General features: G+C 40.5%; 1 protein-coding gene across 1 annotated transcript in view; it reads left to right on the top strand.

The window, feature by feature from the left end:
* The window catches only part of LOC147010014 (uncharacterized), a 104,629-nt gene that overhangs the window by 19,311 nt on the left and 62,711 nt on the right, over window positions 1-22,607 (top strand). Inside the window, exons 2-3 of the mRNA XM_085861222.1 lie at window positions 8,993-9,049; window positions 16,576-16,683. Of these exons, the coding sequence (XP_085717348.1) occupies window positions 8,993-9,049; window positions 16,576-16,683 (165 nt within the window). The remainder of the gene's footprint in view (window positions 1-8,992; window positions 9,050-16,575; window positions 16,684-22,607) is intronic.

The raw sequence follows: 22,607 nt of genomic DNA on the forward strand, positions 1-22,607 counted from the left end.
CATTTTATCCACGAGATAGATTGGAAATTAATTGGGAAAAAAATGATTTTGCTGAAGCATACAAGTCTTACCAAAAGGTGTGTGAAAGTAATGGAAATAAAGAACCTATTTTGGATATGACAGCATTCAAAAGTTTGTATACAATCTATGCGTTTGACCTGAGCGCTCAAAAGGAAACTATAAAGTCTAATCGAGTGGATACTTCCCTATACATTGAAAGAGGAGAGAGTGAAGAAGTTGATGCATATTGTTTGCTTTTGGAAGAAACAGAATTGCAGATTAATACAGATAATGGTGTGATGATTAGTCTCACATAATTTTTTGTTAAATAAATGAGTGGCAAAGTACCAACTGGGGTATATGTTAATCAAATCAACTTCATAAACTATCATCTTGTGTTCAAAATCAAAAGCCTTGTACGATTAACGTTAATACAATTCAGAGAAAAGGAGCAGTAAGAATTGATGTTTTGCTCACAAGAGAACAGGTTAAAATCTTGAATGACACTGGCTCACTTAAAATTAAAATGACAAAACCAATGTTGAAAAAATATTCAATAAGAGAGACGAGTGGAGGATTTCTCCCATTTCTAATTCCTTTATTTGCTGGTTTAAGTGCGGTTGGAGCATTGACGGGTGGTATTTCAACAGCGGTCAAAACTGCCAACGAAAGGAAGGCTCAACTCCAGGCTCAAAAAGAATTGGAAAGACATAACAAAGAGTTGGAGAAACAAATTAGTGGAAGTGGTGTAATTGTAGATTTTGCTGAAAAACTTGAAGGTCTGCCTGATAAAGCGAGATTGTTAGTTGGAGATATGCTTTCTTCTATAGCACAAGCAGGTGTAAAATTAACGAAAAGAGGTAATGGATTATATCTTTCTAATAAATAAATGAGCATTGATGAGTGGTTGAAAGAATTTGGAAAGAATACAACATCAAATTTACAACTTGTCAAATATTGTAAGAAATTAAAAATTCATAATGTGGTTATTTGTATGAGAGATGAATTAACAAATGTGCCGAAACATACAAAGAATATTATTATGAACTTAGAAGATAATGATGGGAACGGTTCTCATTGGGTTTGTATTTTTAATAGTCAAGACAAATATTATTTTGATAGTTTTGGTCTTCCACCACCTGTTGAAGTCATAAAATTCTTACAGAATGGTGTTTATCAAACATTTCAAGTCCAATAATTAAATTCCAAGTGTTGTGGTCAATTATGTCTATATGTGTTATTTCAACTCAACAAAAATAAAAAATTTTATGATATTATTTTTAATCTAATATAAATGACTTATGTTGGTAAAGATGGTTCTATCTTTGGTGTATCTCAAGAACTGGATATTGATTTATCAAATTATTATACAAAGGTACAGGCTGAACGACATAAATATAATATAAACAAAAATATTAACATGAAAAATGCTTATAAATTAAAAAATTATCCAAGCCCGACTGACGCGAATGACTTGGTGAGATTAAGCGATTTATCACAATATATATACTTAAATAAAACGGCTGTGTATTCCAAAGATACAGAAGTGTTGATATTATCTCCAGGTCATACAGAATTCACAGTTCGAATTAAAATAAATTTTTATAAAGAAGGGCGTATCGTTTGTATGAGAATAGAACAATGGGGGTATGATATGAATGATTTAGGGTATAATTGGTCATTTAAAATTAACCTCGAAGACCTGGAACAATTAAATCAGTCTCGTAAGGAAGAATATTATCCACTTGGTATCGAGAATGAGTTTTGTGGGGCTACGATTAGTAAAAAACAAATAAAAGAATTTAATAAGGGTAAATATAATAATGGTTTTGCCCTTGTTTATCTCATGAAAACAGAAAAAACAGGATTATATATAATAAGTAAGGAAATACAAAATGATTTAACTATGGGAAGATGGGGAGGTGTTTCGTGCCATAATATTATTCTAACATATATTTCTAATACATAAATGACAGCAAGAAGGCTTCAAGAAAATTATCATTTCTGTGTCCAAGCATACCTTCAAGAAAAGGGTATTCGGTATTTTAATAAATATGTTCTACAACATAAGAATGAGGTATTTTCAATAAAAGATTGGCATTATGCTGATGTTGATAAACCGACAACTTTAGATTTAATTAGAATGTTAAATAATGAAAAAATTATAAGGTTAAGAAAAGGTAAGGCTCTTTTAGAAATGCAAAAGAAATTTTATTGGTTTCCTGTTGTAAAAAAAATTATTTTGGATACAGGAATAACAAGAAATCCTGATGAATATATGTATAATATTCTATGGGGTGTAAACGATTCAAGGATAGTAAGGGATGAGGAAGGAGTTGAAGAAGAGAGGGAAGAGGAGGAAAAGGAGAAGGAGGAGAGGGAGAAGAAAGAGAAGGAGGAAAAGGAGAAGAGAGAGAATAGAGAGGGAGGAAAGAGAGAAGAGAGAGAGGGAGAAGAAAGAGAAGGAGGAAAAGGAGAAGAGAGAGAAGGAGGAAAGAGAGAATAGAGAGAGGGAGGAAAGAGAGAAGAGAGAGAGAGGGAGAAGAAAGAGAAGGAGGAAAAGGAGAAGAGAGAGAGGGAGGAAAGAGAGAGAATGAATAAATATCAAAATATGGAAACCAGTGAGATTCAAAAAAGATTGGTGGTATTACAGAAAATAACTCAACCCACCGAGGAGGAAAACAAAGAATTGACAAGTCTATTTGCAATACTTTCGACAAGACTATTAGCATCGACAAGATATGGATTTTAATTCAAGTTTTTTCTTAAATAAATGGAGGAGAGAGTGAAGGCATTTCTAAGGATTCTTTATGTTTTAAAAATTAAGATTCAAATGTGCATGTTGGAAACTAAAAAGGTTTTTGCACTCTACAGGAATTTTTCTCATAAATAAATGAGTTATTGTCTCAAATGTAAAAAGAAAACTAATACTAAAAATATTTCATATATTAAAAGTAAAAATAACAGGGTTATACAAAAAGGTATATGTTCGGTGTGTGGTTCAAAAAAAAAATCAATTTATCTCCAAACACAAACTCGGAGGAGATATACAAAAGTTTTTATCAGGAAGTAAATTTACAACTACTGGAATACCAGGGGAATTACATCTTCCAGGGTATTCTTTCTGTGGTCCAGGCACAAACTTGGATAAAAGATTAGATGAGGCAGACAATCCTAAATCCTGGAGTAAACCAATCAATAGAGTTGATGAAGTGTGCATGAGACACGATATTGATTATGGGAATACCACAACGTTGGAAGAAAAGCATGAAGCCGATAGAGAAATGTTGTATAATTTGTCTCTGATACAAAATCCAACCTTGAGAGAAAAAGTTGATAGGTTCATCGTGAAGAAGATGATTAGTGCTAAATTGAAACTTGGACTTGGAAATTCAAAAAACTTATAGGCTCTAATGATGCCATTAAGACTGAAGAGCAATTAGCTGATGAATTACATAAACCAATATTCACAAAGTTTCAGAGAAGGAAAGTTTATTCCAAGGAAGTTGATTATATCTGGTCTGCTGATTTGATTGAACTCAATAATGATAAGGGGTACAAGTATGCTTTAACCGTTATTGATTTGAGGAGTCGATATGCGTGGGTTGTCCCTTTAAAAAACAAAACAGGTAATACTCTTATGTTAGCTTTTCAACAGATATTTAATAAAAGTAAGAGAAAACCTAAAAAATTGTGGACTGATGAGGGTAGAGAGTTTTATAACAAGACATTTATGAATTTTCTAAAAAATAACTATTACATTATACAGTACCTTTAATGAAGGGAAGGCAGTTGTTGTTGAACGTTTTAATCGTACCTTAAAAGAGAGACTATATAAAAAATTCACACAACTCGGTTCACAACAATGGTCATCTTTTATTCAGGATATTGTGGATAAGTATAATGACACGATTCACACGTCAACAAATATGAAACCATCAGAAACATTTACAAAATTAAAATATGAAAAAGAGATTAATGTCAGAAAACCTAAGTTCAAAGTTGGTGATATCGTAAGAATATATAGGTGGAAATCTCATTTTGAAAAGGGTTTTACTGAACGATGGACGAAATAACTTTTTAAAATTGTTGATGTAATAGATACAGTTCCTTGGACTTATAAAAATATATGATTTGGAAGGGGAAGAGATTTTAGGTTCATTTTATTCACAGGAATTACAAAAGACAAAACTAAGCAGATAATACACCTTTGTGGACACTCGAGGGCCAAGTCCGAGGTGTATAACAGTATATAATGTGTGTCAAGGGGTGGACGTTCTTACATCTGTGAACCCCAAACACAGAATCCTCAACTGAATAGTCAAGGCTTAACTTTTGTTTGTGTGTGTGTGTGTGTGTGTGTGTGCAATGGGAGCAATAGGTTGGCGCTTCACTCCCTCCTACTATACACCGTTGTGGACACTCGAGGGCCAAGTCCGAGGTGTATAACAGTATATAATGTGTGTCAAGGGGTGGACGTTCTTACATCTGTGAACCCCAAACACAGAATCCTCAACTGAATAGTCAAGGCTTAACTTTTGTTTGTTGATGTGTATGTGTGTGTGTGTCCCAACCCTCACATTCAAAATCTCAACCCCAACTCAATCCTCACCCAACACAGTCTTTTTCAACATGAGATTTCCACCTATATATTTATATATATATTTTACGTTTTTTTTTTTTTTTCTCTTCTTCCAATTCTGTCTTTTAAGGCTTTCAGGCCTTAAAAGGCCTGAAGGGTGTCTTTTAAGGCTTTTAAGGTTTGATGACGTAGAAAGAGGGAGTAAGAACTTTCTTGATAGGTTTAAATCCCAAAGAGTGGTAGCATTTCAAGTCTTCAAAATAACCCCAACTTTCCAAGTCTCCAAGGTAGTTATTTAAACCATCAAGGCAGAACTCATTTACTGATTTTTTCAAAATTTGTGAGTCTCCAAGGTAGTTCCCATATTTAGAACCATCTTGGCAGAACCCTTTTCCTGAGTCTCCAAGGTAGTTATTTAAACCATCAAGGCAGAACTCATTTACTGATTTTTTCAAAATTTGTGAGTCTCCAAGGTAAAACTTGTATTCTGGCTCATCAACGTATAACTTGTTCAGTGGGTATTGTCTTGATAACTCACAATGAGTACTATTGCTGTAAAACTCTTTTTCAGGATTTTGCTGGTCTCCAAGGTATAACTCTTTGGTTGGGTCATCAAGGACGAACTCGTTCTGTGGGTCTTGGTCGCTCATAAGGTGTTCAACCAAGCCAACAATTTCGCCCCAAGTTGTAGCAAAAGCAGTATTTTCATTTTGTATTTCAGATACAATTTCCTGTGAGAGAAAATAATAATGTATTAATTAAGTTATTTAATTATTAAATGAGTATGCTTCAATCAAAGTTTGAAAATAGGAAAATAAAAATCTTACCTCAACAGATAAGAGGTTTGAATCCAGTTCATCAACTTGAAGGTTTAGTTCCATACAAGACAGAGAGTTCCAAGGAACACCAAAGTCATCCCACTCAAGGTCTTGGTCGCTCATAAGGTCTTCAACCAAGTCAACAATTTCGCTCCAAGTTGTAGCAAAAGCAGTATTTTCATTTTGTATTTCAGATACAATTTCCTGTGAGAGAAAATAATAATGTATTAATTAAGTTATTTAATTATTAAATGAGTATGCTTCAATCAAAGTTTGAAAATAGGAAAATAAAAATCTTACCTCAACAGATAAGAGGTTTGAATCCAGTTCATCAACTTGAAGGTTTAGTTCCATACAAGACAGAGAGTTCCAAGGAACACCAAAGTCATCCCACTCAAGGTCTTGGTCGCTCATAAGGTCTTCAACCAAACCAACAATTTCCCCCCAAGTTGTAGCAAAAGCAGTATTTTCATTTTGTATTTCAGATACAATTTCCTGTGAGAGAAAATAATAGTGTATTAATTAAGTTATTTAATTATTAAATGAGTTTGCTTCAATCAAAGTTTGAAAATAGGAAAATAAAAATCTTACCTCAATAGATAAGAGGTTTGAATCCAGTTCATCAACTTGAAGGTTTAGTTCCATACAAGACAGAGAGTTCCAGACAAGCACACAGCACACCATTGCCAGCAAAAACAAATGTTTAAAATGGAGCCTGGGCTTGAAGCTTTTATAGAGAAAGACTGGTGGGTGTGGTTTCCTTTGGAAATTCCATGGGCAAGCCTAGGCAAGCCTTCATTGGGAAATTTTTCAAAACCATAACATCCTGTAATTTTCTAGTGATTTCTTTGTGAGTCAGAGATGAACTGGAAATGATGTAAGAGTGGGCGGGGCTTAGCAAAAGTGGGCGGGGCTTAGGAAAAGTGGGCGTGGCTTAGAAAAAATACCTCATGAAAAGTGGGCGGAGCTTAGCAAAGTGGGCGGGGCTTAGAAAAGTGGGCGTGGCTTAGAAAAAATACCTCACAAAAAGTGGGTGGAGCTTAGCAAAAGTGGGCGGGGCTTAAAGAAAAGTGGGCGGGGCTTATTGAATACCTTGTGGAAAGTGGGCGGGGCTTAGCAAAAGTGGGCGGGGCTTAAAGAAAAGTGGGCGGGGCTTAACAAAAAAATAACCTGTGGCTCAGGAGGTGGTCAAACAAGAGCATTAAGAGAAGTTTATCATTTCGTAATGGCACAAAAGGGGTATCTTAAAAAATATAAAGATTCAAATGTTTTGTTTATCAATATTTTAGATGGGGATTATTGTGCAAAGAAAATTAAACTATTGAAGGAATTTGAGAATGAACAAATCTTTATAGGTTCAATGAGTGAGCTGTTCAACCCCCAGGTGTTCAATTCAATGAGGTTCAACCTCCAGGTTAAAAGGGGAGACAAATAAATATACCTTGGGATAAAAAGGGGGTTTATTTTTAGGGAAAAAAAAGGGAATCGCTGAAAATCCCCCATTCATTTACATGGGGAAAAGTGAGCCAGAATCAGTATTCTTACCCTACTCTGATGATATTTGTGTTGCTATTGCAAATCAAAAGGATGTTTCTGAGGTCTCTCGTTGCCTTACCCAGTTTGAGCTTGCTTCTACTGCAAGGGTAAATTGGAAAAAAGTGTAGCTTTTTGGGTGGGCCCCAGATCGCCTTCCTCGTCCCTGCCTGTTTTACCAGGAGGAATACAGTGGAGTAGTGAGGGGTTTAAATATTTAGGCTTATTTCTAGGAATTGAAGTGTATGAACAAAAAAATTGGGAGAACTTCCTAGAAAAAATTAAATTGAAACTGGCAAGGTGGAGAAGATTGTACCAACTTCTCTCGCTTTAGACACGGGTGTCAATCATAAACAACCTGGTGGTTCCATTTATTTGACATAGAGTTATCCCACTTGAACCTCCGAGATACTTGGTCACAGGCATTCAGAGGGTTCTGACTGATTTTTTTCTGGGGTGGCCACCATTGGCTGGGCCCAGACGTGGTCTGCAGACCCCAAAATGCAGGTGGTCAAAATCTGATGCATATCCCAAGTCCGATAATGGCATTCGGAATTTCCACGATCAAGTGCCTACTGTACAATGAGTGTGTTCCTTGGCGACCTCTCACAAACGCCTGTTTGCAGAAAGTGGAAGGTCTGAAATATGACCGTGAACTTTTCCTCGTCGACCTGCAACACGTTGACATGTCTCAGCTCCCAAGTTTTCATCAGAGCCTTTTGAATGCTTGGCAAGTCCTCGGAGTGCAACGTTTGGAGGTATCATACGATGCCCAAAAGTTTGTACATGAGCCATTAGTTAGGAATCCTTTATTCTCTAGAATTTCAACCTCCAGGTCGTTTATGCATTGTTTCACCAGTGTTGGAATAAACAGAGTGCGAGAACTGTTGCAGCCATCCTTGAATGCCTGGCTACCTGTAAGCTCACTTTCATTAAAAACTGGTGTTCGTTGTGCTCGTATTGTGGAAAATGTCTTGAAAGCAGTAATTTAAACCTTTCATAGACTAAACATTGGGTGGACTGAGGTGGATGAAGTGGTTGACTCGCGTCTCTATTTCCCTGAACTTCAAATTGCCTCAAAGAAACAAGAGGGTGTGTTCTCCTCAAACTTAGAGGAAATTGGTGTGTTTCACGTCATGGGGAAAACGGCATCTACAACATATATCTGGAAGCATGTATACCTGGTTTTACAAGACTGTTGAAAAATCAGTGGAATGAGACCTTAACTACTGGAGCTTTTTTAAACTCCAGTGTGGAACAAAATGTATAGTTCTCCAACTCTTGGGCAAACTGAAGACCTGAATTGGAGACTAGCTCATCAAGCTCTGGTCACACAGACATTACTCCGGAAGTTTAATTATTCTGTTCTCATTTCTTGTCCTTTTTGTTATTTGATTGAAAATGTTGCCCACGTTTTTATTGAATGTAAGAGATTGGTACCCCTCTTTCTCTTCCTTCAACAGCTTTTCTATAAATTTAATTTTGTTTTTTTCCTTTCCAGTCTTTATTTATGGAATTGGGGGGAATTATAAAAGTAAATCAGTCCTCTCGTTTTTATCTTTTCTGTTGGGCATTGCTAAACTGGCAATTTACAAAACCAGGAAAGCAAAATTGAAGGGGAAAAATGCAAATGTGCTTTTGTGCTTTAAAGGTATGGTTTCGGCACGAGTAAAAATGGAGCAGGCTTATCTTTTGTGCCTGGATATTGTGGGTGATCAGTGGTACACTGATGAGGTTTTGAGTTTCTTTTCGTGATGGAATCTGTTTGTAAAAGTGGAAAGTACTTACACTTACTTTTTGCATATATGTATTTATTGTATTATTCTGTGGTGGTTTTGACATGAACAGACACCCTTGCTTTAGTTAAATTTATTTTTGCTGTAAAATCGTTTGGATTTGTTTTTATGGAGTGTGCTTTTTCTGGTGTGTTTTGATACTTTTATAATAAAAGCATACAAAAGTCAAGTCTCTCTCTCCCCTCTCCCCTCTCGTGGAATATATGTCATGCAAGTTTGTGAAGTGATGGTAAAAATCAGGTTTTGTGTGGTTTTTTTTACAGATTCTATTTTGGTGGTGAAGGTGGAACCTGAACCCACAGATGATTCTCTCTCAAAAGGTAAGAATTCAAAATAACATTGTACACGTTGAAGGAAATGATATTGGATGATGGGAATGGTCTGATGGGTAGTTACTGAATTTGGTTACAGACTTAATTTTTCCCTTTTATATGCAAAAGTCTTGGGACAGCACATACTAATTTAAAAATAAAACCCATAATATTGCTGGGGCTTAGTAGCAAAAACTCGGTTCAGATCCGGCTCGGTAATTTTGGCAAAAATTTGCCTCGGCCTGGATCAGCTCGGGACTCAGATAAGTTTGCAAATGTTTTTTTATTTTCTTTTCTTTTACGTGATCGAGGCTAATGGAAGAGTTAGAATCAAACATATGCAAATAATTTGCATGGGGATGCACAACCTCAATCTCAGCTGCATTGACAGATACAGCTCGTCACAACACTGTTCACATTACAATACAACAATGTCATTCACAGGAAATCGTCGCGATTAATCAGTTACTCGAGAGTGCAAAGTTTAATTTCAGGCCTTTCATTCTATAATCGATATATAATAGGAGCCGAGTTTCTCCAACTAAATGGCTTATGTTCTCATAGAATAATAAAAATGGTTCTGTTGGAAAGGTAGTATCATATTGAATCTGGCTACAGTGGCTTACTTGGTTGTAAAGTTAATAATCAATTTACTTGGAGAAAAATTTGGTCACTAAGTTGCCTAATTTAAAAGCCTCTTTCCAAGTTTGAAGAAGAAGAAAAAGAAGAAGCACTATTGCCATCTTCACGCAATGGTTCGATTGCAAATTATTATTCTGCCAAAGCAGGATCTCTTTCGAAAGACACAGAACGAGCACACAAAATATACAGAGTAATATTTCTCAATGGAATAGAAAAATATTGTTACAGATCTGGAAACTATTTGCATTCAACATACAGATGTCCCAAACGTCAGTTATGTCAATCCCTTTCCTTTTGTCTAGTGAGAGAATCAAAGGCGTGCGTTGCGATTTCTTTTTAGTTAGGTTATTAAATTTTTACATCCAACGAACCCTCCAATGAACAACCAACAACCATTCCATTCCCCATCATGATCCACTACCCACCTGCTGTCTACAAGCACTCTGACTTGCCAAGGCAGGGTCTTGCAGCCGTTCCTTGCCGCTTCCACCAATGTTCCTTCCACAAACTTTGTAACTCTTGCACGATGGCCTGTGCAACATTGATACTGTTACTTGTCAAGTATGAACCCACGTGGAAGACTGGCTGGTGTTTCCTGGCAGGGGCCGTTGCAGCGTTGATACTGTTACTCGTCGAGTGTGGGCCCGCATGGAGGAGTGGCTGGGGTTTTCCGGCAGGGGCCAAGGCCCCGCCCCGGAAAGGTGGGCCGTAGGACCTGTCCAATCAGAGGCGGACAGTGAGGTGTGTTCACCAAAGGCCCTCCCCGCTGAGGGAGGTCCATAAATTCCCGAGCACTCTGAGGCAGGTGGTCTTGTCGAGGTCTTGCAGAGTCTTTTTGGGGTCTTGGAGAGTCTTTTAAAAGTTCTTTTGAAGAGTTGTTGGTGGGTGTCGAGGCGGCGAACGTGTCTCTGCTGGCCCTCTACGAGAAAGGGAAGAGCGACCCCGACCCCCCTCCATGGACCCCACCCATTCACCATCCGAGCTCCACAACGAACCTCGAGTCCCACATGTGTGACTGGGGACCAAACCAGCATCCATTGTCAGGTGCCACATCGTGGAGCACCCCTTCCTCCGACGGTCAGGTATACCACCGAACTCTGGCCCCCAGCTTGTCTCTCTCCACGGCTGCGAGGGTCCAATAAAGACTGGGTTTCTTTTCATTTGTGTGTGTGTGTGTGTCTGCATGTGGGCCCGTCTTTCAGTAGAACTGAATAAGTGTTTTTGGATCATTGTCAATACTTCTTGCATATTCGTGTTAAGTCTTGCTTTGTGTCTTCATTTACTGTCAATAAAACTTGTTAGAAATGCCCCCAGTTCGTTTCCGTCCCTTCTTGCCTCTCTCCAGCATGGTTCGGATCTGAGTTTAGGCGGGGTTTTATCCCCGATAAGTCCGTTCATTCCAGTCGGCACGGCTTTGGCAGTTTCCGCTCGGCTGCACCCGAACCGGAGTTGGTAGTCGGTAGTTGGAACTCTACCGCAGTCGGTAGAGTGACCCTGTTCGAGCAAGACGTGCCGAGGGCGTGGTTTCCCTGGTAGTCGAAATCGCGTAGTTAATTAGGTAAATTGGTTATATACAAATAGACTCTACGCTACGTGGTTGAGATATTGGCGACCACAGTCGGTTAAACGACCCGCCGGCTCACGGAGTTATCCGAGCGATGGCCTACAATTCCGGGGAGTTTGGTGGGAGACAACACAAGCTTTCCCCACCTCGTGGTCGTTCTCGCCACCGACCCCTGGCCCACAACAATATATAAAGGTACAGGAAAGGACAACACAAAGAACCACAACCACAATCACTTGTACATGAGAGGTACACAGTTCCTTCCAATGGCAAGTGCCACCCACATCACCATCAACACAATCAACAAACGAGGCCCAAACTGTATTCTGGGCAGTAAACCTCCACCCATCCATGACACAGACCAACAACTCTCCACGTCCGGTCATGTTCACCTTGCATGCCTCCGCTGTGGACACCACCCACAGCTCTTTCACTGCACACACAGACTTGGCAACACCACTGACGACACCCACAACCTCTGCCAGGCGGCCACACACACAACAAAACATTGTGGAAGACCGCGCAGTCCTGGCTCCATTTAGACGAGAGCACAACATCATACAGTATATGTGAGGGATCTCTGGGTCGCTCCTGGGAGATCGATTGGCTATCTCCGTGCCGTGGGCCTGTTCAAGCAGAACTGACCAGGGCAACACAACAACAAGAACAACAACCACCAGCTGATCTGGTTAACTCAGCCGATCTGAGTTAACCCAGGGTGTGTTCCGTTAGCAAATGGCTTGTTCTCGCTTTGAAAGCCAGCCATTTCGTATCGACTGTGTTTCAAGCCACTTGTTGAAGCACTCGGTAAGTGAGTCAGAGGTGCTTTTGTATGTTCGCAAAAATGGCCACTGTAGTCGGATTCAAAACGATACTACAACCAATGAAATGTTCAGAAGAATATACCTGTTGTGTGTACTCATGATATTATTGAAACGTGCAGTTCATACTTTTATTGTTGCTTATACTTTTTTCGGAATTATTTAAGACTAGACGGCCCGTGAACCCGTTGGATTTCCATTGTGACAGTGGTTGATAAAAAAAAATCATTAAAAAAAAAGATAGCTCCAGCGAACTATACTGCTGAGGTTGTTTGCATTGATAAAATAATCCCGAAGAGTACTTGACTGAATCGGGAATTGATTTTTAAATAATTTTTTTTCGTTGCCCGATTTGAACGAAACTTGATATTGCACGTCAATGTGAAGAAAAAAAATACGGAGAAAAGAAAGTCGAAGAAATTATTGTGTGTAATCTTCTAAACACAATTTTATTTATTAATGAACATGAAAGTCTTCTTCTTCTTTCGGCTGCTCCCGTTAGGGGTCGCCACAGCGGATCATCCGTATGATCCGCATAGTGATTTGGCACATGTTTTACGCCGGATGCCCTTCCTGACGCAACCCTGGTCGCCTCTTACGACACAGGGATATGGTACACCTATTTTAACCGGGGTATACACCGGCCCAGTATACTGGTACTCATTTCACCGACCTCAGAAGGATGACAGGCTGAGTCAACCCCCTGGTGTATTAATTCAGTGGCCCAACGGGGCTTGAACTCAGGACCTTTTGGATCCCAAGCCGCTGCCCTAACCACTGCGCCAACACCATTAATGAACATGGAAGTATTAGAACAAAATGGGGATGTTTCTTTTATGCATAAAAATAAATCGTTCTTTGTCTATACTAAATGTTTGAGATTTTAAAAATAAATCATTTCAAGAAGAGAGAGAAAAAAAAAAAGATAGCTCCAGCGAACTATACCGCTGAGGTTTTTTGCATTGATCAAATTCTCCTGAAGAATACTTGACTGAATCAGGAATTGATTTTTTACTTACGAAATCTAAAGATTTCGTAAGTATATTGATGACTTCCGTCCTCTGTGTGTTTGTTTGTTTGTGTGTGTGTTTGTTTGTTTGTAGGCACGATAACTCGAACGGAAGAAGCTACCAATGTCAAATTACACCACGTGATTCAGGAGGGTGATGGCTAGCGCTGATTAGATTTTGGTCAAAATCAGTCAAAGGTCAAGGAAAAAGTGAGGTCAAACATAATTCTGTGAATTCATGTGGAGAAATGGAGTATTTTTGCTTCGATCGACGTTATGAGTTCGTTTTAACTTTGATTTTCGTTTTGTCTTCGGTTTTTGAGATCGCTTAGGACACTTAACACTCGGTTGTGGAAATTCTGGTAAAAATCGGATGTTTTGGAGACGTTTTAAGATAGTATAAAAAATATTTCACTCGCCACGTCACGGCTCGTCACGTGGTGCAGCTCGCTCGAGCAGACGTGTCGTTGAGTCACGTAAAGGTTTTGCGTGTGCGAGCTGACGGTGTTTTTGATAAAGATGGTGTGTAAAAGTCATTTTTTATCCCAATAAACGTTATCGTTGCATGCCTGACTCGCTGAGCCGTCGGATTATGTAAAGATTGTTGGTGGATGGCCGAATATTACGGTTTTGTGACTTTGATAAAATAATATTAAATAATTGCGTGGAGAAATGGAGATTTTTGCTTCGGTCGACGTTACGATTTTTGATGGTTTGGTACAGAATCATCGTAAAAACTTCTGGTTTGCGTCGCTACCTTCTCTAGAGACAGCTTTTATTAGACAAGGTCAGAGGTGAAGTTGACGATTTCGCAAGTACCAGTCTATGACTGCTTGTTTGATAATTTTTTCATTGCCCAATTTTAACGAAACTTGATAATGTACACCACAGGAAAATGGTGAGTAAGGTGGCATGAAAATGTTTGGGCTATCTTGTAACGTTTTGGCTGTATTTTGGGAACATACATACATACATACAAGATGAGAGTTTTAGTAATATATAGATTGGCAAACATGCAAAACCCCTCCACTCCCCTCCCCAAAATGCACAATGGCAGGTCCATAGTGAGGCCTGGTGGGGGGGTTCTCGTTCTGACTCCACATTTCTTTGTCTTTCTTTTTCTCTTTCTTTTCATCTTCGGAGTAATCTCTGTGACCTCTCCTCCTCTTTCATATGCAGCACAAAGCTGCGGATTGTATCATTGCTTGAGGGCTTGGCTGTGTCGCTGATGCAATGCCCTCTGCTTGTCTGGGCAGGAATTTGGAATTTGGCTCTGGTGATGGTGACAGCTAGCCTACTCTTGGCGAAAGCCACCATGGGATGTTTAATGTCCACCAACGAATGCTGGCAGGTGGGATGCCCGTTTGACGTCTATCCGAGGGACGGCACACACATTGATGAATCACGCTGCCTGTGAAGCACCAGGATGACAATTTATAGCTGGGTCAGGATTCAAACCCAGGCTAGAAAGCTTCAAGCAGAGTGTGCTTACCTCAGGGGCATAGTGTCAGCCCGGTCAACTACCTGACAGGAAGAGACTCTCCAGACATGCTATATGTTGTGTGTCATGGAAGAAATGGACGTGTTCAATATCACGACCAATCATTTGCCATTTACTGTGGGTGGAAAGTATTCATGCCATTTTATGCATATTGTGTTGTAAGAGTAAAAGTTGTACTCTATGTACACTACCGGTCAAAAGTTTTAGAACACCCCCATTTTTCCAGTTTTTACTGAAGTTTAAGCAGTTCAAGTCCAGTGAATAACCTGAAATGGTACAAAACTAAGTGGTAAACTGCCAGAGGTTAAAAAAAAGTTTATGTTACCAAAAACTGAAAAATAATGTAAATTTCAGAGTTGTTAAAAAGGTGCTTTTCAGGGAGCAAGAAATGGGTTAGCAATTGCAGCTGTTCTGCAGAAATGGAAGTAAATTAAGCCTTGAAAGTTGAGGCAAACAATTCCTACAGGTGTCCCAACTTTTTTTCATGAGTTACAAACCCTCTGTCTGTATAAAAGCAGTGTTGGAACAGACTGTGTTGCTACACCCTCTGAATCATTATTTGGACAACATTGCACTGCAGGAAGTAGTGTATTGCTGTCATAATGGCGAGAAAAAGACAATTAACAAAGGAAGACAGACAGACCATTATAACCCTTTAAAGAGTCGGTCTTTCCTTTAGAGAAATTGCAAAAAAAGCCAAGGTGTCAGTGAGTACAGTTTCCTACACCATCAAAAGGCACTTGGAAACTGGAGGAAACTCTGACAGGAAGAGGTCTGGCAAACCCAAAGCCACAACACAATCAGAAGACAAGTTTCTGAGAGTCAACAGCTTGTGTGATAGGGGGCTCAGAGGACAGCAGCTTCAAACACAGCTTAACACTGGTCAAAGTAAGGAAGTCTCAGTTTCAACTATGAAGAGAAGACTTCGAGCTGCAGGTTTGACAGGTCGAGTGGCAGTAAGAAAGCCATTGCTAAGATGGCAAAATAAGAAAAAGAGACTTGCCTGGGCCATGAATCTCCACCAGTGGACGACTGTATACTGGAAGAAGGTCTTGTGGACCGATGAATCAAAATTTGAAATCTTCGGTTCATCACGCAGGGTTTTTGCACGCCGTCGAGTCGGCGAAAGGATGGTTCCTCAGTCTGTGACACCAACTGTCAAACATGGAGGAGGAAGCGTGATGATCTGAGGCTCTTTTGCTGGATCCAGAGTCGGCCACTTGCACAGAGTGACTGGCACCCTGAACCACAAGAGCTACCACAGCATTTTGCAGCGCCATGCAATACCCTCTGGTCTACGCCGAATTGGTCAGGTTGTTGTTGTTGTTGTTGTTGTTCATCCTACAGCAAGATAAAGACGCAAAACATACCTCCAGGCTATGTCAAAACTACCTTAGAAGAAAAGAACACGATGGTAGGCTTCAAATCATGGAATGGCCAGCACAGTCTCCAGACTGAAACCCCATCGAGCTGGTTTAGGATGAACTGGACAGAAGGATGAAAGCAAAGCAACCTACAAGTGCAACACATTTGTGGGAACTTCTGTAACAGTGTTGGGAAGAACTTTCTGAACAATATTTGATTTCCATTGTCGAAAGAATGCCACGAGTATGTTCGGCTGTTGCACCTGCAAAAGGTGGCTACTTTGATGAGTCAAAATTTAGATTAAATTTTGTTCAACAAAACGATTCCGTGATTTCTTTTTTATCTGCAATTGTTTATTTGTTCTGTGCTTTAACTTCAGAGTACATTGAAACATTAAACTGCTTAAATTTCAGTAAAAACTGGAAAAATGGGGTGTTCTGAAACTTTTGACCGGTCGTGTAATATGTTGGGCAGTCTGTCTGTCCACCTTATTAATGGCCAATAGTTTCACACAGCATGAAGGGTTTTAATTTGATACCATTCCCATGTAAAAATTATTGGGTTTAAATGCTGAACACCACCTGTATTAGATCATCAAAATCCTGCTCTTGGCTTACATTTGATTTTGTGCAGGTGAAATGAGTCCAGTGGAAGTTGAATGTCTCTCTGGTATAGCTCTTCAGACCTCAAATGGCCTCCAAGTGAAGGAAGACCTGAGTGAAAATTTTGTCTTTGCAGAAGGTGAGTATACTGAGGCTTGTGAAGTCCAGAACAGTTCTTTGGATTTTTTTCCCATATATTATTATATTATTGGCAAAGAACTTGTCAGCGACATTTCTTTATGTAAGCTCTTCTATGGCACAGTTGCAGGTGAAACTAGAGTGTTCATCGTAAACTTTACCCCACGCAGTCTTAAGGAAAAGGCGATGCGAAGTATTCCCCCCACCCCACCCCCTCAACCATTTTTAACCCAAGACGTTCAGCTTCTGGCAGCCTCTTGTTAGCTCACCTGGAACATAGTTACAGGGAGCTTATGGGATGACACATGCGTCCGTCAATCCGTCCACAAATACTTGCAACTTCTCTGAAACTACACATACGATTTCGATGAAATTTACCACAACCTTCATCACCCATGACGTACCAATTGTTGTACACTGCATTGAAAAAAAAATTAAGAAAGATTGGGGTATGAGGGGGTCTATGGAGGGAGTTTATGGTGGGGGAGGTGGGTGGGGGGGTTGCCTTCCCTAAAGAGGTATTTGCTTTCTTCTCAGAAAGGACATACACAATTCTGATGAAAATTCCCGAAAACCTTCATCAACCATGATGTTCCAAAGCTTATTCAGACCATTAAAAAAATCCACAGGGTCAAAGGGGGCTTTACAGGGGCGCTGCTCACCAAAAGAGGTATTTGCTTTTTTCTCTGAAATCATGCACACAATTTTGATGAAACTTCACCACAACCTATATCACCTTTGATGTACCAAAGTTTGTTCATGGCATTAAAAAATAAATCCATAGGTATTTGCTTTCTCCTCCATTACATATTTTGTGGGTCGTCCATGCCAACCGGTGGTTCCCTAGTTATCTTATCCAACCGCTACCAGGTGAGTGCCCAGGTGTATTACCACTATGTTTTTGTTTTTAACCCAAGGCATGGAGCTACTGGTTACCCCAAAAATATTGAAATCTCATATGTGATAAACAATTAAAATAGGCCTAAAGAGAATGAAAATAGGTCCAGCGAGAAAGTTCATAGAACATGTCACGACGCGCAGTGTTTGAGTAAATACAGTCGTGGCCAAAAATATTGGCACCGTTGCACTTTTATCAAATAACTCACAATTTTCTCCAAAAACAAGTTGAAATTGACGAAAGTATTTTATCTCCACAATTCTTTATTTCACTTATTACAGAACCTTTGTTTTTGATTCAGAACTTAATAGATCCTTTTAAATCAGAAAATAAACAGAAATGGCATTGACATTTATTAACACCCTCAACTTTATATTGTTGTGGGCCGGGGTTCGGCGGCGATAAACGACCACTAGGTGAAGCAGTAGAGTCCTCTCCCCCTGAACACCTGGAATTTAGGTCGTGACTCTCGGATAAGTCCGAGAGTTCACGGGTCCCTGAGCGGACCGTGGTAGCCAATATTTTGACGGCGTGGGGTAGGGTTAATTGCCTAATTTCATTATACCTAAATACCCACGTCGTCCACCTACTGGGGAAACCACACCCTCGGCCGACTTTGTCCGAATCGAGTCGCTATCACCGACTCGGATCCAGCGTAACCGAGCGGAAGTTACCAAAGCTGCGCCGGACCAAATGAACAATTTACGGCACGAACGGCCTTGCTAATTTTCAAACCCGCACCATGCTAGGCCAATGAAGGAAAGCACAGAAAACGAACTGGTTCATTTAACAGGAGTTTATTTTACAAGGAATAATCGGGGAGGGGAACAGAGTTATTACGAATAAAAGGCAGGCAATGTACAAGCAAAGGAAAGCACTTGCACAATTCTACTTACAGGACAGCTCCACACACACACACACACACACACACACACACACACACACACACACACACACACACACACACACACACACACACACACACACAAAATGGACCTCATGGGTCTATTTTTGGTCAAGCCACGCCCCGGTACCTGTCCGCTTTGTGCGGCCACACCGACTCCAAAACCAACACCGTGGGACTCGAACCCACGACATGAAGTCCACGGCCCATGAACGAGGCCGCTCAACCACGATCACCACTGTATCAGACCGCTCCAGCCATAACCACGACCGTCTGCAGAACGCTCGTCGACAACCACAGACTGCGTCACAATCGCCACGATCACCGTCTGCCGAACGCTGGTCCAGACAACCACAGACCACGCCGCAATCGCCACGATCATCGTCTCCTGAACGCTGGTCCAGACAACCACAGACCACGCCGCAATCGCCACGATCACTATCTCCTCAACGCTGGTCCAGCCAACCACACTCCTCCTCTTGAGGAGGGAGGGGTTTCTTCTCCCCCACCACTCGCCTCCTGATTGGACGGTGGGTTGTCAGGCGACTCATGGCGGCCTCCCGATTGGCTGGGGCGTGCATGTGGTGCTCGCCCTCCACTCATTGGCTGGAGGAAACACTCTCTGCTCCTCCTCGGAGCGGAGCTTTGACCTGAGGCGACGAAGTGGGGTTGGGTTAGTGGGGTAGGTTGAATGGTGCTTTCTCCACCATTCAAACACTCCTTCGCTGCAATCTTCAATCAAGTTTTCTCTTGCAGCCACGTCCAGGGAGGTTGGCTGCAATGCCATGGGCCTTAAACTTCCTGATAACATTGCATATGGTGGACACAGGAACATCAAGGTTTCTGGAGATGGACTTGTAGCCTTGAGTAGAGAAAGCCCACGTCCTCAGCCAAAAACACGTACGTAATGGCGACCGGGTCGAGTGCAGGACGGCGCACTGTTGTTGTCATTGTCGTTGTTGTAGCTGATGTAGCAGTAGTTGTTGTTAAAAGATCTAATAAACCTGACTATACAATAATTTGTAGCGCACACATGTAATTCCCATTAGACAAAGGGGGGATTCTAACTGTAAACACATACTTATCGAAATAACTAAGCTTAGGGACTCTGACTCTCTGTGTGCACAAGGTTTCCAAATCCGTAACAATATTTGGTAGCACAGCCTTTGGACAAAATACCTGCAGTCAAGTGCTTCCTAGAGCAATGAATGAGCTTCCTACTCCTCTCTACTGTTGGCCCATGCTTCTTGTGCAAACTGCTCCAATTCTCCCAGATTTGAAGGAAGCCTTCTCCCAACTGCTGTTTTCAGATCTCCCCACAGGTGTTAAATGGGCTCCTGTGGACCCCCACAGATCTGGCCTCATTTCTGGCCACTTTTGAACAGTCCAGTGTTTTGTCTTGAACCATTCCTGGATGCTTTTTGAAGTGCTTTTGGGGTCACTGTCCTGCTGGAAGACTCATGACCTATGACGAAGACCCAGCTTTCTGACAATGGGTTGAACATTGAGCTCCAAAATGCCTTGGTAATCTCCTGATTTCATGATGCCATGCACACATTCAAGGCACCCAGTGCCAGAGGCAGCACAGCAACCCCAAAACATCACTGAACCTCCTCCATGTTTGACAGTAGAGAAAGTGTTCATTTCTTTGAAGGCTTCATTTTGTTTTCTGTAAACATAGTGATGATGTGCTTTACCAAAAATCTCTAATTTGGTCTCATCTGTCCACAGGACATTCTCCCAAAAGGATTTTAGCTTGCTCAGGTGTGTTTTGACAAACTCCAGTCAGGTTTTTTTTAATGTCTCTCTCTCTCTCAGCAGTGGGGTCTTCTACCAGAGAACCCCCTTTCATTGAGTTGGCGACAGATGGTGCGAATTGAAACTGTCGTACCTTATGTCTGAAGGTCAGCTTGAATTTGTTTGGCAGTTGATCAAGGTGCTTTCTCCACCATTCAAACACTCCTTCGCTGCAATCTTCGATCAAGTTTTCTCTTGCAGCCAAGTCCAGGTAGGTTGACTGCAGTGCCATGGGCCTTAAACTTCCTGATAACATTGCGTATGGTGGACACAGGAACATCAAAGTTTCTGGAGATGGACTTGTAGCCTTGAGATTGTCCATGCTTGGCTACAATCTTGTGTCTGACCTCAGACAATTCTCTGGTTTCTTTCTTTTGTCCATGCTCATTTTGGTACACACAGTGACACAAAACAGCAGAATGACTCCTTTTCTCCATTCAATCTGGTTGAATTAATGATTTTTATATTGTGGGCACCTGCAACTCACCACGGGTGAGTTCAATTCTAAAGTAAAGGAGAATCAGCTGCTTCTAAAAGGTGCCAATAATATTGTCCAGGCCATTTTAGGATTTCTGTGCAGAAGAAGCGAAGATTTTGTAATTATTTTCAGCTTCTTTTGTTTTGTTCCACTGCAAACCAATGAAATACATGTGGATACCAAAATATATTTTTTATTTTCAACAATTTTTTGCAAGAAATGGGGCATTATTTGAAAAAAGTGCAAAGATGCCAATATTTTTGGCCACGACTGTACAGTACTTCAACTGAAATAAAATAGAAATTATAAACGTCGTTTAAACAAAAAATTCCAGAAGTTTAGCGCTATTGAAGCAGCGTCTTATGCACCACCTTATTTAGCATGTCCAACTATTGCAAAACTGGAGGTTCTTGGAAGTGACAAGAAGGCAATTTGTATTCTACAGTGCTCAAGTATATAACTCAATTCAAATAAAACAAGGAAAAAAGATATAAAATGTCATCGCCCCCGTTGTTTTCGTAATTTTTCTGTACGCAGTTAAAAGGCCATCTTTGGTCTACCAGTTGGCCATCTTTGATCAGATCGCAAAATAAAGTTAGTGGCAATTGTATTCCATCGTGTACTGTCCTTGTGCCACGTTTGAACAAAATTGGACCATGCATGTCTGAGAAATAGTTGGCGACACATTTAAGTAACAAAATGGCCAACAGTGGGCCATCTTAGATCTGATCTGGGGGAAAAAATGACATGCTTACGTAATCCGTCATTCTTTATCTGTGTGCCCAGTTTGATCAAGATTGGTAAATGCATGTCCGAGAAATGTTGAGAACGTTCGATACCGGTTTTTTGGGGCGTGCGACGTGTTCGATACCAGCCTTCTTGCTCTGTCCTCTTGGTGGGACATTTTCCACCATCCAAGGTAGTAAACATTTGTTTAAACTGGCCACATGACCATTTTCACAACCAGTTTGATTTAAGCCATTCAGGCCATTCGGTTATTCTTGGGGTGAAGTTGCTTTGGAAAACTGTGATCTATCAAGACTCAGACACATTACAGTATTTTCCACACAATGTAAATTCCATTAAGCAGTCACAACAGAAGCAAAAGAAAACTAGAACGGCACTTGTTATGAGCGCATACCTCCGCCATGCTGAACAGTTTATGTATTGTGTACGTAAAACGGACAGACCGGATCTGGATCCGGATACACTGGTCCAGATAGGCCGGATCTGGATCCGGACCTCCAAAATATAATCGACTTCTTCTTGTCACCTACCAACTCATCCACCAAGTTTCATCCAAATCCATCCACAACTTTTTGAGATATCATGCTATATGGACAACGATGACAGCTAGAATCTAACACATATGATTGAACACATTTGTCCTCCATTTCTCCTTCCTTTCTTTCTTTCTTTTTCTTTGTCATGGAGAGGTGAATCTTTCAAATAGTTTTTGTAAGGTTCAGTTAGTCGCACCTGGATGGGTTTTTGAGGGTAGAGGAGTAGCAGCTGAAACCCAAATCCTATCCAGGTTCCTCCTGATGACTCCATCTTTGTCTGTTTGGGTTTCTCCAGTTACCCCAGTGCTGTATTTGGTCGGTTATTTGAACACGTCGTTTTTGGCCCTATCTCTTAATGGTGAAGAATCACTTTAAAAATTCTCAGATCAGGATTCGGATCTTCACCAAAATCTAATCAATTTGTGCTTGTCACACACCCAACCTCTTCACCAAATTTTGTCTGAATACGTCCACATCTTTTTGAGATATCCTGTTCACAGACAGACAGGGGTGAAAACATAACTTCCATCCACCTTCGGTGGCAGAGTTAACAATGAACAAAAAA

Source organism: Eptatretus burgeri, chromosome 17 (genome assembly GCF_056783735.1).
Source record: "Eptatretus burgeri isolate ZD-2024b chromosome 17, Ebu_testis_v1, whole genome shotgun sequence".
NCBI lineage: Eukaryota > Metazoa > Chordata > Myxini > Myxiniformes > Myxinidae > Eptatretus > Eptatretus burgeri.